The following is a 17182-nucleotide window of genomic DNA, read 5'->3' as shown; positions in this document are numbered from 1 at the left end:
CGAGGTACATACACACACACTGCACCGTGCACGAGCTACATACACACACACTGCACCGTGCACGAGGTACATACACACACACTGCACCGTGCACGAGGTACATACACGCACACTGCACCGTGCACGAGGTACATACACACACACTGCACCGTGCACGAGCTACATACACACACACTACACTGTGCACGAGGTACTGTACATACACACACACTGCACCGTGCACGAGGTACATACACGCACACTGCACCGTGCACGAGGTACATACACACACACTGCACCGTGCACGAGGTACATACACACACACTGCACCGTGCACGAGCTACATACACACACACTACACTGTGCACGAGGTACTGTACATACACACACACTGCACCGTGCACGAGGTACATACACGCACACTGCACCGTGCACGAGGTACATACACACAAACTGCACCGTGCACGAGCTACATACACACACACTACACTGTGCACGAGGTACTGTACATACACACACACTGCACCGTGCACGAGGTACATACACGCACACTGCACCGTGCACGAGGTACATACACACACACTGCACCGTGCACGAGGTACATACACACACACTGCACCGTGCACGAGGTACATACACACACACTGCACCGTGCACGAGCTACATACACACACACTACACCGTGCACGAGGTACATACACACACACTACACCGTGCACGAGCTACACACACTACACCGTGCACGAGCTACACACACTACACTGTGCACGAGGTACACACACTACACCACACATGGGCAAAATACGGCCGCATTTGGCCCGCGATGGAATTGCAAAAAAAAGATATACTGTATATATATATACAGTATATATATATATATATATATATATATATATATATATATATATATATATATATATATATATATATATTTATTTATTTTTTACAGTGCACCTGAACGCAACATGCAAGATACCTGCTGAAGTGTCCAAATGTTCATGTCATTCTGGCCAATACTCCACTTCTGTTCTAACATTTCAGTCTGGAATATGTAATATCTTTCAATAATCTTTATGACTAAAAGGCTCAAAGTAATCTCATGTGTAAGAAATGGCTGTTCTACAGTCATTTCTTGCGGCTCCAGGGCCGAACTCAAAGAAAAACAAAACGACCCCCAAAAACTCAATAAAAGGCAGAATCATGTTAATAAATCTCATCTGCTACAGCCATTGGATTTGTATCACTTTTATATCAGGAGATTAACAAGAAATTACCAATCTCAACGGGAGAGAGGGTTAAAAATAGGGAGACTCCGGAAAATCAGGAGTGTTGGCAGGTATGATCTCCAATGTGTGGCCCTTCGCTTACTTGATGTAAGTCAGTATGGCCCTCAGGAAAAAAATGTTGCCCACCCCTGCACTACACTGTGCATGAGGTACACACACACTGTACTGTGCGCAAGGTGTGTACACACACACACGCACTGCAACCAGCTCAGTGGCCTTGTGGTCTGAGTGTCCGCCCTGAGACTGGGAGGTCGTGAGTTCGATCCCCGGCCGAGTCATACCAAAGACTATAAAAATGGGACCCATTGCCTCCCTGCTTGGCACTCAGCATCAAAGGGTTGGAATTGGGGGGTTAAATCACCATGTGATTCCCGAGCGCGGCGCACGCTGCTGCTCACCGCTCCCCCAGGGGATGGGTCAAATGCGGAGAACAAATTTCACACATTGTGTGACAATCAGTGGGACTTTACCTTTACCTTTACCTTTACCGTGCACGAGGTACACAGACACACACTGCACCCTGCACGAGCTACACAGACACACACTGCACCGTGCACGATGTACACACACACACACACACACACACACACACACACACACACACACATTGCAGAGGTACCGTAAATTCCGGACTATAAGCCGCGGCTTTTTTCCCGTTTTTTGGCCCCTGCGGCTTATATAACGGTGCGTCTTATCTATGGATTTTTTCAGAAAAAAAAAAAAAAAAAAAAAATCTCTCTTTTTTAGCACTCTTTCTAACTATAAATCCACTTCTGTTTTAATTTCCTCTCTTGCCCTCTTTTCACCACACCGCGGACACTGTGTGCACTGTAAAAATAAACAACGGTGGTGTTGTGTTATGTTGTTTTGTTGAAATGTTGTAATACGGTAAATGGGAGCTTCCTCAAACAGCCATCTCTTCCCGACAATCCCCTCTGTGCGTGACCACTTACATATGGTAATTACGGTAAGCAAACGGCCACTCGGGCAACAACTCCCTCCCCCGACTACCAGGAGAAAATCACAAACTTCGGCGATTTCACACAAAGGAAGATCAAGGAATATTCACAACAAGACGAGCAGTAGAAGCAACACTCTCACTTACCATGGGGAAGGTACGCAGAAATTCACACGAGGCAGCTTTCAAGTTGAAAGCAGTCAATCTCGCATTAAAAGAGAGCAGCCGCCGATCAAACAGAGCAGCCGCGCGTAACCTGGGCAAAAGGGACTGTCCGTCCGGGGGAGAACTACTGAACAACTCCCTCCCGACTACCAGGAGAAAATCACAAACTTCGGCGAATTCACACAAAGGAAGATCACGGAATATTATAGGAGTGTGAAAACATCCACAATTACCAACGGGTTCCAAAACGCTGGACTGCTGCGGGATGAAGAGGATCACCGCTGCGGGGACTGCCCCCTAGTCCGATACCTCACGAGTCCGATACCTCACGAGTCCGACACCTCATGGTTTTGGGTTAGGGTCTGGGGGAGGTTAGGTTTAGGCGTGGGGGTGGGAGAGGTTAGGTTTTGGGTTAGGGTCTGGGGGATGTTAGGTTTAGGCGTGGGGGTGGGAGAGGTTAGGTTTTGGGTTAGGGTCTGGGGGAAGTTAGCCTCTTTTTTCGGACTCGTGAGGTGTCGGACTCGTGAGGTATCGGACTCGTGCCATGGCACCTGAAGGAGAGAGGAGAGTGGTTGACGAAGCCACCCTGAACCTGTTCGTTTCCGACACTGAAGATGAGGACTTTGGTGGTTTCAGTACGCAGGAAGAAGAGGAAGACGAGCATTAGTGACTTGACTTCTCTGGTTACAGGTTTGCTGCACATATAGCCTATTGTTGTGTGATTTTGTCTGGGGATTAGTGACCTGACTTTTGTTTTGTTTTGTTGAAATGTTAATAAATGGGAGCTTCCCCAAACAGCCATCGCTTTCCCGACATTCCTCTCTGTGCACGAACCCTTTCATATGGTAATTAAACATCAAAACACCCGCGGCTTATAGTCCGGTGCGGCTTATAGAAGAAAAAAATAGTCAATTTTGGTCCCGCGGCTTATACACCGGTGCGTCTTATAGTCCGGAATTTACGGTACACAAACACATACACTGCATATGTGGTAGTCATGTACAAACCCACTGCAACACACAGTCTATCTGCCTCTCTCTCTCTGTCTGTCTCTCTCTATGCCTGTCTCCCTCTCTCTGTCTGTCCGTCTCTCTCTGTCTCTCTCTCTGCCTGCCTCTCTCTCTGTCTCTCTCTCTTTGTCTGTCTCTCTTTCTCTGTCTCTCTCTCCAGCTCTCCCAGCAGTTAGACAGTCTTCTGGGCATGCTCTGTGCTGATGTAGCTCCAGCTGATGGAGCGTCCATCCAACAGAACCTCAAACTGCTGGAGGACAAACTGAAGACCGTTGGTCTGTACCACACACACACACACACACACACACACACACACACACACACACACACACACACACACACACACACAAACTACTGCTGGAGGCCAAACTCAAGAACTTAAGACCGTCGATTTGTAACCCCCATTCGCCCAATTCTCCTGTACAATGATGTCATGAACATGATGTACAATGATGTCATGAACATGATGTACAATGATGTCATGAACATGATGTACAATGATGTCATGAACATGATGTACAATGATGTCATGAACATGATGTACAATGATGTCATGAACATGATGTACAATGATGTCATGAACATGATGTACAATGATGTCATGAACATGTACAATGTCATGAACATGATGTACAATGATGTCATGAACATGTACAATGATGTCATGAACATGATAACTGCAGTTTTCAGGGACTCAGGCAAAGTGCTGGTCAAAAGGGAGCTATTAACTATTTGCAATAGGTCCGACGACAGACAGTTATAAACGCTTTTACAAAAGCTTGTTGGAAGGGTATGGAGACAGCACGAAGATGATTTAAGGGTGAAGGCAGTTTTTTCCATGGAGCTTTTTCTGAGTGGAGGCCCATGGTCTCACACTTTGGAATCCTCTGGTCTAGCTAATCTACTAGCCTAGGTAAACCCAGCCCCCACGTGACCTGCTCTCTCAGTTCCCAGTCACTAGGGACTGAGAACAGGTCTGAGAGCAGGTCATGTGGGGGATGGGTTTACCCAGGCTACTAATCTACAGCCTACAGTTAGGGCCTGTGTCCACCTAGCGTCTTTTCATCAGGTCCAGCGTCTTTTTTCAGTTGTTTCCAATGGGGGGAGAGCGTATGCGTGCGCACACGGACGTCTAGAGAAAATGCGCTGCGCTGTCCGTCTATTTTCACAGCGCCCCGCCGTTTTTGTGCGCCTGACTCCCTTCCAGCTGAAAATATTTTAACTTTTCAGAAAGATGCTGGTGTCGGGTGCTGCTTTTCTGGCAACTTAATCATGGAGAAACTATCACAACAGAGACAGAAAGGCTCAATTGTGGGAGCAGATTGGCTAGACACTTGATATTTCTGGTGAGTGTTGGGCTAAATCACTGTATGTGTGTTGTTTGCTAATGTTAGCTGTCAGCTATCAAGCTACTACCGCACTGGACTAGCGTTAGTTTCAGATTGCTTCCTTGTATATTGTGCGCTGGGATCAGCGCTCCCCAGCGCACTCCCAGCGTTTAACGGTCGGAAAAAGACACTAGGTGGACACAGGCCCTTAGTCTGTAACTAATCTATAGCCTAGCCTAAACTATTCTGACCTACTGGCATCCCTCAACCAATGATGGAGAGCACAAATGCCCTCCACCTCGGCCCCCGCCCCCACACCCATAAGGCATGACAGCGAGGGCCGGACCGAGACACACCAAGACCCCCTCCACCCTCAGTGCAGCTAGGAAACCAATTCCAGCCACGGAATTATATCCTTAGGATTGCCTCAGTGACTGGCTGAGGAGGAACCTTGTGAGGGCTGATGCACCGTAGGGGCCCAACTATGGATCCCAATTGGGGACCCCCCTCCGATATAGGCCGAGATGCAATAGATGCCGGGCTAAACATTTGACAGTTTCAGATACAGAAATGAAATTTACAAAAAGAAAAAGAAAGTTGAAAAGGTAAATAAGGAAGCGTCCAAAAGAAAATTGGGTCTTTAAATGTTTGAGTTCATGGAAAAGAGATAGTTAGCTAGGTGAAAAGAGAAAAATGTATCTGTCTGTGTGCGTGCGTGCGTGCGTGCGTGCGTGTGTGTGTGTTCAGAGTCTGGTCTGCAGGCTCTCAGGCAGAAGGGGGCGGAGCTTGTGGAGCAGATGTCCAATCAGCCGTCCTGGTCTGTGGAGGAGGTGGAGCCTCCAGCCGCCGACAGCCAGGAGAACATCTCACAGATCCAGGCTGTGATGGAGGACATGCAGCTCCGCAAGCAGAGGTCACTGATAACTGTTACTGTTACTAACTGATAACTAACTGTTACTAACTGATAACTGTTACTAACTGTTAAACTGTTAACTAACTGTTACTAACTGATAACTGTTACTAAGTGTTAACTGTTACTAACTGATAACTGTTACTGTTACTGCTACTAACTGCCGCTTTGAAAAGCCCTCTTCGAGGACTAATAGTTTAGTTCACATTTTTATTGTGCCTCGAGGGGAAATTCAGTTTGCAGTAGAGGGAAAATAACACAAACACAACATACAAGAGGACATGGGACAGAGGACATGGGACATTATACAAGAGGACATGGGACATTGCAACATCAAGAACAAGCAAAGAAAACAAGTCTCAGAAAGTCAGACCATTGGAGTGATAGACATAATAAATTGCTGGCCATTTAAAGTGCAAATTGAGCGCATCTATTACACTTGGGACGAATGAAAACTTATACCTGTTGTTTTTAACCCTGGGGAGCCCATATCTCCGCCCAGAAGGTAGAAGAAGGAATTCTTCTAAGAGTGGCTGGTCAGAGCTAACATCAGCAGTGCCTTGTCAAGACTGCTAAAGACAGCTCCTGCATGCCAGTTATTTTGCTGACTACTTTAACTATATTGGACCGATGATTTTTGTTTTACACAGTAAGGTTCCCATAGCACGGAATTAAACAAGAGGTTAAAATAGACTCTGACGTTACTCTGTTGTGAATTACTAATGTTAGATAGGCAGATAATATAGCCAGCGCATTAATTTGGAAAAGGTGAACAGACTTAGTACAGACTCAGTAGGTGAACAGACTTAGTACAGATAGAATATCTACTATTATCGGCAGCCGCTCAATATGGAGGAGGTGCTGCTTTTTGTAACGATGAAGTGGATACTGACCGCTATCTTGCATTACAGTATAACTATATATCAACCTGCCATGTTATCATCCTGTGTGTTTCTTATGTGTATGCATTATTGTGGTTGCCGTCTGGGCACTCATGTAACTGACTGACTCACAGCATTTGACTGCACTATTACTGTTTATGTCCTTTGCATACCTGTATTTATGTGGACATAAATAAATATTTCAAATGTGTGTGTAGGTGTGAAGACATGGTGGATGTGAGGAGGCTGAAGATGTTACAGATGGTCCAGCTGTTTAAATGTGAAGAAGACGCTTCACAGGTCTGTAAAACACGTGTGTGTGTGTGTGTGTGTGTGTGTGTGTGTGTGTGTGTGTGTGTGTGTGTGTGTGTGTGTGTGTGTGTGTGTGTGTGTGTGTGTGTGTGTGTGTGTGTGTGAGAGTGTGTCTGTGTGTGTGTGTGTGTGTGTGTGGACTAGTGGATTAATTGTATATCATATTCTTTTTTCACCCAATAGAAATGATTAATTCTGGTCAAAAAGGTCTCAAATCTGCCACTAAAGGGTTAACTAATGTAGGCGGGACCAACCTGGGGGTATGTGAAATAGCAGAGTCCTGATTGGCTCTGAGAGGCAAAGCGAGCCGCTAAACCCCAGCAACTTGTCTGAGCTGGAGTGGAGATAGTGACTGTTTGACTGCAACAACAACACAAGACAGGAGTCTGTTTGACTGCAACAACAACACAAGACAGGAGTCTGTTTGACTGCAACAACAACACAAGAGAGGAGTCTGTTTGACTGCAACAACAACACAAGACAGGGGTCTGTTTGACTGCAGCAACAACAACACAAGACAGGAGTCTGTTTGACTGCAACAACAACACAAGACAGGAGTCTGTTTGACTGCAACAACAACACAAGACAGATAGTGACTGTTTGACTGCAACAACAACACAAGACAGATAGTGACTGTTTGACTGCAACAACAACACAAGACAGGAGTCTGTTTGACTGCAACAACAACACAAGGAGTCTGTTTGACTGCAACAACAACAACACAAGACAGGAGTCTGTTTGACTGCAACAACAACACAAGACAGGAGTCTGTTTGACTGCAACAACAACACAAGACAGGAGTCTGTTTGACTGCAACAACAACACAAGACAGGAGTCTGTTTGACTGCAACAACAACACAAGACAGATAGTGACTGTTTGACTGCAACAACAACACAAGACAGGAGTCTGTTTGACTGCAACAACAACACAAGACAGGAGTCTGTTTGACTGCAACAACAACACAAGACAGATAGTGACTGTTTGACTGCAACAACAACACAAGACAGGAGTCTGTTTGACTGCAACAACAACACAAGACAGGAGTCTGTTTGACTGCAACAACAACACAAGACAGATAGTGACTGTTTGACTGCAACAACAACACAAGACAGGAGTCTGTTTGACTGCAACAACAACACAAGACAGATAGTGACTGTTTGACTGCAACAACAACACAAGACAGGAGGCTGTTTGACTGCAACAACAACACAAGACAGGAGTCTGTTTGACTGCAACAACAACACAAGACAGATAGTGACTGTTTGACTGCAACAACAACACAAGACAGATAGTGACTGTTTGACTGCAACAACAACACAAGACAGATAGTGACTGTTTGACTGCAACAACAACACAAGACAGGAGGCTGTTTGACTGCAACAACAACACAAGACAGGAGTCTGTTTGACTGCAACAACAACACAAGACAGGAGGCTTTGGCCCAATTCCAATCCGCCCCCTTACTGACTCCCCCCCTTAGAGGCGCGTTCACGTGAAGACAGTGAGGGCTTAGATGTCCCACGGTGCCCTTTCTGCCCCCTTACCGTAAGGGAGCAGCTGTGGCCGCTTACGGAAAGGGAATTGCCCACAATGCATAGCGTTGTGACGTATAAAACGGGGTTACCGGGGAAGGCCGCAAATATCTGTAAGAAAAAAGAAGAAAAGAACACACGTGCGAAACGAACGAGGACTGCTACACAGTTCTTTAGCCGCGTGTACGGGGTGCACTGGAATGCCTAAATTGACAATGAAACATTACATTAATAGGGATTTCAGATTAGACAAAAATATTATATCAGAGGAATGCAAGTAGTTATTTTACACAATCCTAGAATAATCATCGATCATTTCTATTACAATTGCAATCCACAACTTTTTTTGATGAATGAGAAATAGTTTTACCAAATCTGTATTGTACAGTATTGACATTGTGTATAATGTTGGGTGACATAAGCATTACGCTTATTTTAATTATAATTACAGTTATCAATTGCAGATTTTGCAGTAGGTAAAAAATGGTAAATGGCCTGCATTTATATAGCGCTTTTATCCAAAGCGCTTTACAGTCAGTAGGTACATTCACCCATTCACACACCGATGGCGGCAGGCTACCACGCAGGGTGCTGGCACACCAACGGGAGCAATTTGGGGTTCAGTATCTTGCCCAAGGACACTTCGACATGCAGACTGGAGGAGCCGGGAATCGAACCACCGACCTCTTTTAGCCAAAGCTCTACCTCCTGAGCTACAGCCGCCCTCCAGTAGGCCTCCAGTAGGCTGAGGGTACAGGGCTTGAGTCTTTAGGGGCAGATTGGAATTGAGCCTTTCCCTCTCTAAATACCTTGAATGGAGAGCTCATCCTAAAATCCCAAATTAATATTTTTCCTCTCACCTGTAGTGCTATTTAACCATCTAGATGATTTTGGTGTGCGTTGCCAAGTTTTGGAGATATCGGCCACAGAGATGTCTGCCTTCTCTTCAATACAACTGGATGGCACTCGGCTTGTGGTGCTCAAAGTACCAAAAAAATGCATTCGAAAAACTCAACAGCAATGTCTCTTTCCAGAAGTCATGATCCGGTTACTCAAGATAATCCACAGACCTTGTCCACAGAGCAGTTTCATGCTTACCTTCTCTTCTGTTAATGTTATTTCCATCAGTCTTTTGTGTTGCTGCCTTCGGCTCTGGTGAAATAAAATCGATCTCCTTGCTCAGCTTTAACATGACGGTGGTTTTCAATTGTTTTGAGAGAGAAAAAGTCCGCTAGGCCGCAGGCGGGGGTTTAGTGAAGCCGCGGTCTTGCCTGGTGAGAGGCCGCCGGGGTAGAGGCTTCACTTCTCCCTGTAGCGCCTCTCCCGTCTCCCGCGCAGTGCATGCATGTGAGTTTGACTAACAACAAAGTGATATCCATTCTCCTAGCCGATTCTCACATTTGCCCATGTACACTGTAGGTCATTTAGAGGCACCAGTATTTCATAAAGAGTTTAAAAGTTCTGTGTATGTATTTAATTTTAACGTTATATGTTATAGCCTACTTTGGCTATGGGCGGAGGGCAGATATGCGGTCGCTATGACGACCAGGTGTGGGCGGAGGCGAGTAAACTTGCTATGGAAACAGAGTCTATATCAAGTAGAGACGAGTAAGACCAGGTCGAGTAGAGCTGTACTGTGCTGTTATATGTGGTGGAAATGAGCCATTTGTGTGTGCGCGTGCGCCTGTGTGTGTGTGTGTGTGTCCTTGCGCCTGTGTGTGTGTGCGTGTGCGCCTGTGCGTGCGTGTGTGTGTGTGTGTGCGTGCTTGTGTTCCCAGGCAGTAGAGTGGCTGTGTGAGCTCTTGGAGGCCTTGCTGAAGACTCACGTCAGATTGGGCTCAGACTGTCAGGAGACCAGGACCATGCTGGACAAACACAGGAAGTTTGTGGACGTCGCTCAGGTCAGTCACAGCTGGGGAGATACTCAATCTAACCATGCCACCATATTACTCCCAGAGTGCCTTGCACCGCGGGGGCTATGCCTCTGCAGGCTGCAGGCTTAGAGGCGCACCGGTGTGTTTACGTTTACCATGGAAAGTGAAGGGAACTTACTATAAAACTTTTCAAACATATTTCATTGCAGGATGATGTCTTTGGTGTGTTTGATTTTAATATGAAAATGAAGGGACATAAACACAAATATACTTTATATTATATATAGCCTAGGGATAACTCAAAAACATTTTCGGAAACCAGGATTAAACAAAATGATATCAGAAATACACAGCGCGTCCGCCCGTGTGTCTTTTCCGGGTATAGAGTCCTGCCTGGGGGGGGGGGGGGGTACAGATGGAGGTAGGGGAGGAGCTTCGAGGTTTGAGTGACAGATTGAGGGCGAATGGCGTTACGAGAATTACTCACAAGATCGTTTTAATGCTTTTCCATTGGTTGCATTTTGTAAAACCCACAGAGACGTGAAGGCAGGCCCGTAGCTACCATTGAGGACACCGAGGTCATGACCTTGGTATTTTCCACACCAATTTTTTTTTTTTTTTTTTTTTTTTTAACACGTTCACTGCCATTGACGTATTAATACGTCAAAAATAATCCAACGGTTGACTGCCATTGACGTATTAATACGTCAAAAAAAGATTTTTTTTTTTTTGACCGTGGGATGTGCATCTAACCCTTTTACATCTCTTATATAATTATTGGAGCCACCGAACGTTTACAACCCATTCCACCGACCCACTAAGTGGCAACAGTGCTCTGCTGACTAGAGGAAGGCAAGCATTTTTTTAACTTGTCACGCCATTCTCACCCCAGCCATTCTCATGAAAATGGATGGGGGAAAACGCTTTCGTTTTCGCGCTGATTGCTGGCGATGCGGGATTGCAAATTTGCATAATAGATTACAGGTGGAACACACTTTGAAACACGCAGCATAAATATGACCAGAATCGCAAAAGCTTCTCTCAACCAAAACTCCAAGAAGCGAGCGAGTCCATCCAGACTTCCTCAAACAGCGGCCGCGCAGACAGGCACAGGACAGCAGCAAAGCAGTGAGACTGGTGACAAGCTTGTGACGGCCGCTGCAGCCAAGAAGAACGCCCACGGAGGGAGGAGTTGGAAGCAACTCTCCCTCTCGCTCTCTCCCTCTCTCTCTCTCTCTCGCTCTCTCTCTCTCCCTCCCTCTCTCTCTCTCTCTCTCTCTCTCCCTCTCCCCCTCTCACTAGGATTAAACCTAGTGCGTCTCCCTCCCGAGAGGGAGGGAGAGAGAGAGAGAGGGAGGGAGAGCGAGAGGGAGGGAGAGAGAGAGAGAGAGAGAGAGAGGGAGGGAGAGCGAGAGGGAGGGAGAGAGAGAGAGAGAGAGAGAGAGAGCGAGAGGGGGAGGGAGAGAGAGAGAGAGAGAGCCAAAAATGAATGGTTAAAGTGACTGTTCTATCGAATTTCACAAAAAGCCGTTTATCTCTGAATATTTTTTCTGACGCTGAAACCATGCTGTATTCAACTGCTAATGCTTACATAACTACTAACTCTACAAACTAACTCTTTTAGACAGAGAAAGCACACATTCTATTAGTTCTTTTGAGATATTGTGTGTTCACAAAATCTTAGCAGAAAAGAATCCTCGGGTCTTGAAAGATGAGCCAGAATCCTCAAAAAACCCCTCTGGCAGAAGCTAACTACAGTAAAAAAAAAACGTCTGGCAGTGAATGTGTTAAATAGCCCCGGTCCCCAGATCTATTACTCTGTCATTGATGTTTTAATGCAACAGTTGATCGGAAATGCAACAATTTGCTTCCTCTCTGTGTGCTATAGAAGGAAGAGAGATAACTCACAACATTCAGATTTTGCATTGAGGCTAGATTGGGGCTAGACTTTGGGGACAGTTCTATTGAAGTGAATGGGTAAGTAACTCCCCTGTAAGTGATGTTTGTGTAGATGGGCCATTGTATTTAATTGAGCAGTATTCTGCCATGTGACCTGTATGCAGAATATAAATTATATTATAATGGGGAGACATTTATTTTTTGTATCATTTTAAAGCAACAGCACAGTAAAGAGGATATTAATCTAACATGATGTATGTAGTTCTTTATAGATCTAGCCTCTTCATTTTGCTCTCAAAGTGCACCAGATTGAAGCATTTTACTTTAAAATGGACAAAATTTTCTATCCGGGGGGGCACAGACCCCCCTGGGCCCCCCGCGCCGCGCTAAAATGACCTCGGTATTTCTCAAACCCTGGCTATGGGCCTGCGTGAAGGGTGACCAGTGGCATTGATTCATGACAAAAAATAAAAATGTGAACAAATATATTGATGAGGTCCTGCCCCGCCAGCGACGATTTGCATTTTCTGCCAAAGCAAAAATGGGGTTAAAACAAAACAATAAAATTATTAACATAACTACAACTCTGTCTCTCTCTCCCTCTCTTTCCCTGTCTGTCTGTCTCTCTCTCTCCGTCTGTCTGTCGGTCTCTCTCTCTCAGAGTACGTATGATTATGGCCGTCAGTTGCTGCAGGCGACGGTGGTTCTGTGTCAGTCTCTGCGCTGCACGACACGCTCGTCTGGAGACACTCTGCCTCGACTCAACCGCGTGTGGAAGCAGTTCACCGTCACTGCGGACGAGAGGCTCGCCCGCCTGGAGCTGGCTCTCAACTTCCACACTGCTGCTCAGAGGGTGAGACAGGCAGGGGGACAGAGGGACAGAGGGTGAGACAGGCAGGGGGACGGAGGGACAGACAGATCAGAGGGTGAGACAGGCAGGGGGATGGAGGGACAGACAGATTTGCAGACAGTTATTATAGTTTTGTATTTTACATTATCTTTATTCTTTATTTTGTTTTTATTTATTTATTTTTCAATTCAGTGTCATTTGTTAGTTTCCAGAGTGATTGTACTTGTCCAATACCTCCTCATGCTTGCTGTGTTTACACATTTAACCAAACTGACAAAGACTGCTGGTAAAGATATTTTCTATTTTATTTTATTTTATTTTATTTTACTTAGTTTTATAATTGCACAATATCGTTTGAGTTAGTTTTAATGTGTTTTTCACTCCTGGTTTTAGTTTTTACTTTAGTTTTAGTTACAGTACCTATAATAACTTAGATTTGGATGATGAAGTGATGTGCGGAGGTGCTGATCTGTAGCTGACAGCCTCCTGTAGTGCATAACTAACCCTAATCCTATCTCAGTCCCTCCACGAAATTGTGATGTTGCGATTGCAGTAATTAAAGCAGATTCAACCAATCTCCAGATATTTGCGAGGGCTTGCAATTTTCAGAGACAACTTCATAAATTACATTACAATTTTTTAGAAAAGTTGCCATTACGTAGTAGTTACTGTAGAAAAAAAACATGACCATTTCTTTCCCTCAACTTGCCATTTTTGCAAATTTACCTAAAAAAATTACATAAAACGTCACAATTTGCATAGCCATTTTTGAGAAAAGCCGCTGCAAAATCAAGCATTTTTGATCGAAACAATCACAAAAAACCTCTGTGAAATCCTGGAGGGAGTGATATGTAAACAAGAAAGCAGGCAGAGTGAGACCTCCCTGGACTGATGTAAACAGAAGAGCAGACAGAGTGAGATCTCCCTGGACTGATATGTAAACAGAAGAGCAGACAGAGTGAGACCTCTATGGACTGATATGTAAACAGAAGAGCAGACAGAGTGAGACCTCTATGGACTGATATGTAAACAGAAGAGCAGACAGAGTGAGACCTCTATGGACTGATATGTAAACAGAAGAACAGACAGAGTGAGACCTCTATGGACTGATATGTAAACAGAAGAACAGGCAGAGTGAGACCTCTATGGACTGATATGTAAACAGAAGAACAGACAGAGTGAGACCTCTATGGACTGATATGTAAACAGAAGAACAGGCAGAGTGAGACCTCTATGGACTGATATGTAAACAGAAGAGCAGACAGAGTGAGACCTCTATGGACTGATATGTAAACAGAAGAGCAGACAGAGTGAGACCTCTATGGACTGATATGTAAACAGAAGAACAGACAGAGTGAGACCTCTATGGACTGATATGTAAACAGAAGAGCAGACAGAGTGAGACCTCTATGGACTGATATGTAAACAGAAGAGCAGACAGAGTGAGACCTCTATGGACTGATATGTAAACAGAAGAGCAGACAGAGTGAGACCTCTATGGACTGATATGTAAACAGAAGAACAGGCAGAGTGAGACCTCTGCTATAATTGTGCTGTCGGAGTAATCGGAAAAATAAGATCCCCACTGGGAAAATTCACGTGAGCAGATGCTCAAGTCGGAACAACAACTCTGCGAAAATGTTGGTACAGGAGTTGCCGACTTGACGTCATATACGCAGAAACCATCCGAGGGGCACATGAATGCAGCATTGATCTCTGTGCAGGTGCTGCAGGAGGAGCTTCCTGTGGGGGCGGAGCTTCTGGAGGAAGTGGACGCCGTGGGGAAAACACTGCTGGACAGACTGACAATACCTGTCATCTTCCCTGACGGGTACACACACACACACACACACGCACGCACACACACACACGCACACACACACACACAGGCACACAGGCCAGAGATGTGGACTTGAGACGTGGTGACTTGAGCCCTTTCTAAACATGCAGTGAACTCCTGAAGATATCTAGACATCAAGTGGATGGACTGGATGTACAATTGTCCGTTGTGAGCGCGTTCTTGCCAACGTGGATTTTACCCGCCTAAGCCCCAAGTGTTACTGACATTGGGCGTGTTGATGATGGATTACTTCTTTTATATTGTTAAATGGCACTTTTACAAACCATTAATGTGCCCGTGCTATTTAATTTAATTTCATGAATGGACGTAGTTACGTGGCTGGATTATTTGAAAGAGCAAAATTGGTGAGTAAATAAGTAAAGGTTGAATCGTTTCTTTTCCTCCATCTGCCAATTCACAATGTGAAAATGCAACAAGAAGATGATCGTGCTGCATTAGGATATTCGAGACATAACTTTTATGGGGAGAAATAAATTGAAAACTAGCCAGATATGACTTGAAAGCCACTCGTAAAACCGCCTTTTCCACCGTTTTACGTTAGTGCGACTACTGTTTGACTGGCGGCTTTTGGGCGATGTGTAAACAACACTAAACAGGTGCTCACGCCATCCGACGTTATCACCTGAATAATGCGTTGAAGGTTTTTTCATGGAGTTGAGAATTGCTTGCTGAAATATATCTCTGATGTCGTCTACATTGAAAAATGTCATTAAAAGTCTGTCTCGCATAAACAGTGCGATTCCTGCAGCACACTACGTCCTGTTCCCCCACAATGCCTTTGTCTGGAAGGGTAACTCCGGGGAAAGGCCTGGACCTGATTCGACAGAGATGTCTGAAAGTGGCTTTGGACTTGAATCTACTTAAATCACTGTTTTGATGACTTGCAGTTGTGACTTGACAAAAATTAATTTTGCCTTGAGACATGGGACTTGGATGACTTGTTTGTGTTCGTCAGTTTAAAGATTAAAATGTTCAGCCGACAGTGTGTGTAACGTTAGGCTATCCGCTATGCGAGTGCACACTGGGAATGGCATTGTCCATGATTGGATGAATCGGTCAAGCTCCTCCTTATGTCATTGTCCTGCTTGGATGACTGGCTGTCAGTCAAGCTCATCGCTATGGCAACACTCAGCAGTCAGCGTCCTCACTGGACAGTTTGTTTTCCCAAGCGGAAGGCACTCGTTACGTTAGTTGGTAATTAGTCCTCGTTACTGGAGTCTTTACCGTTACACCCTCCTGCTCTGACGTCAGACTATTTCTTATTTCTCATTATAATCTTATTTATAATACAAATTAAATTCATTGTCATACTTTTTGAACAGGTTAGAATAGATAAATTGGCCACTAACATCACTATTAGATGTGTACTAATATCTTGTCTTTTCTCTTAATAAAGGAAGTTAAGACTCACTCTCTCTCTCTGTCTCTCTCGGTATCTCTCTCAGGAGTGAGCAGTATTTTGGGAGTCCTGGTGAGATGGCGGCCGCGGCGGAGGCGGTGAGGGAGCGCCTCCTGCTGGTGGAGGAGCGCCGACTGCAGGAAGGGGTGGGGCTTCATGACGAGGAGGCGGGGCTTTGTAATGAGGAGAGGGCAGGGCTTCATAACGAGGAGGGGGCGGGGCTAGATGTGATAGGAGAGGAACTGAACGAGAAGGAGGAGGAGGAACTACAGGAAGAGGAGGAGCTTCAGGAGAAGGAGGAACTACAAGACTGCTAGTGGATCATCGATAACGTCAAATGAGGAGTTTTAACAAAGCTCGTTAAGGAAAGACTGCTAATTAACGCTGATCATATCCCTCTGCCAGGACAGCTAATGGAGCACCTATGTTGTTCCCCCCGATTCAGGAGAGCCAGCGGATCACCGATCACAGCGATCTGCTGTCCAGGACACTTCAAGCCCCCCTCCAGTGTATTTGGTCATTTTTGAGATGTGTTGATGAGTCATGCCCTGGCCTGTTGATTATCCACAATGTTTGTCAGTATTATTATTATTCATTTTTTGTTTTTACAAATAACCTCATTTTGTGCTCAAAGTAAAAAAAAAAAAAAAAAAAATGTTTAACAGCTAAAAACAGGTGACACCAGTCACAATAATGGTCTGACGTATGATAGACAGTAAATACATTATATATAGTAAACAGCCTCTGGCGTTACCTAGCTGTTAGCTACATTTGTCAGCTATGTGTCCCCAGGCTCAAAACGCCACTGAATGACCAATTTAATATAACTGTGAACCTGTTGGAGTCACGCTCTTTCCATAAAGCTGCCAGCTTTGATATCTGTTGGTTAGTTGTTGATCTAACAATATTGTGGCTCTAAACATTTTTTACAGAGATG

General features: G+C 45.1%; 1 protein-coding gene across 1 annotated transcript in view; it reads left to right on the top strand.

Moving 5' to 3' along the window:
- Positions 1-16924, top strand: part of sestd1 (SEC14 and spectrin domains 1) — a 96890-nt gene extending 79966 nt beyond the window's left edge. Inside the window, exons 13-19 of the mRNA XM_083638504.1 lie at positions 3559-3673; positions 5474-5639; positions 6736-6817; positions 10141-10263; positions 12797-12988; positions 14710-14816; positions 16292-16924. Of these exons, the coding sequence (XP_083494630.1) occupies positions 3559-3673; positions 5474-5639; positions 6736-6817; positions 10141-10263; positions 12797-12988; positions 14710-14816; positions 16292-16562 (1056 nt within the window). The 3' untranslated portion in view covers positions 16563-16924. The remainder of the gene's footprint in view (positions 1-3558; positions 3674-5473; positions 5640-6735; positions 6818-10140; positions 10264-12796; positions 12989-14709; positions 14817-16291) is intronic.
- The last annotated feature ends 258 nt before the right edge of the window (positions 16925-17182 follow it).

Source organism: Poromitra crassiceps, assembly GCF_964638095.1.
Source record: "Poromitra crassiceps genome assembly, chromosome: 6".
NCBI lineage: Eukaryota > Metazoa > Chordata > Actinopteri > Beryciformes > Melamphaidae > Poromitra > Poromitra crassiceps.
The sequence above is the reverse complement of the archived record's forward strand: the minus strand, read 5'-3'. Positions and strand labels throughout refer to the sequence as shown.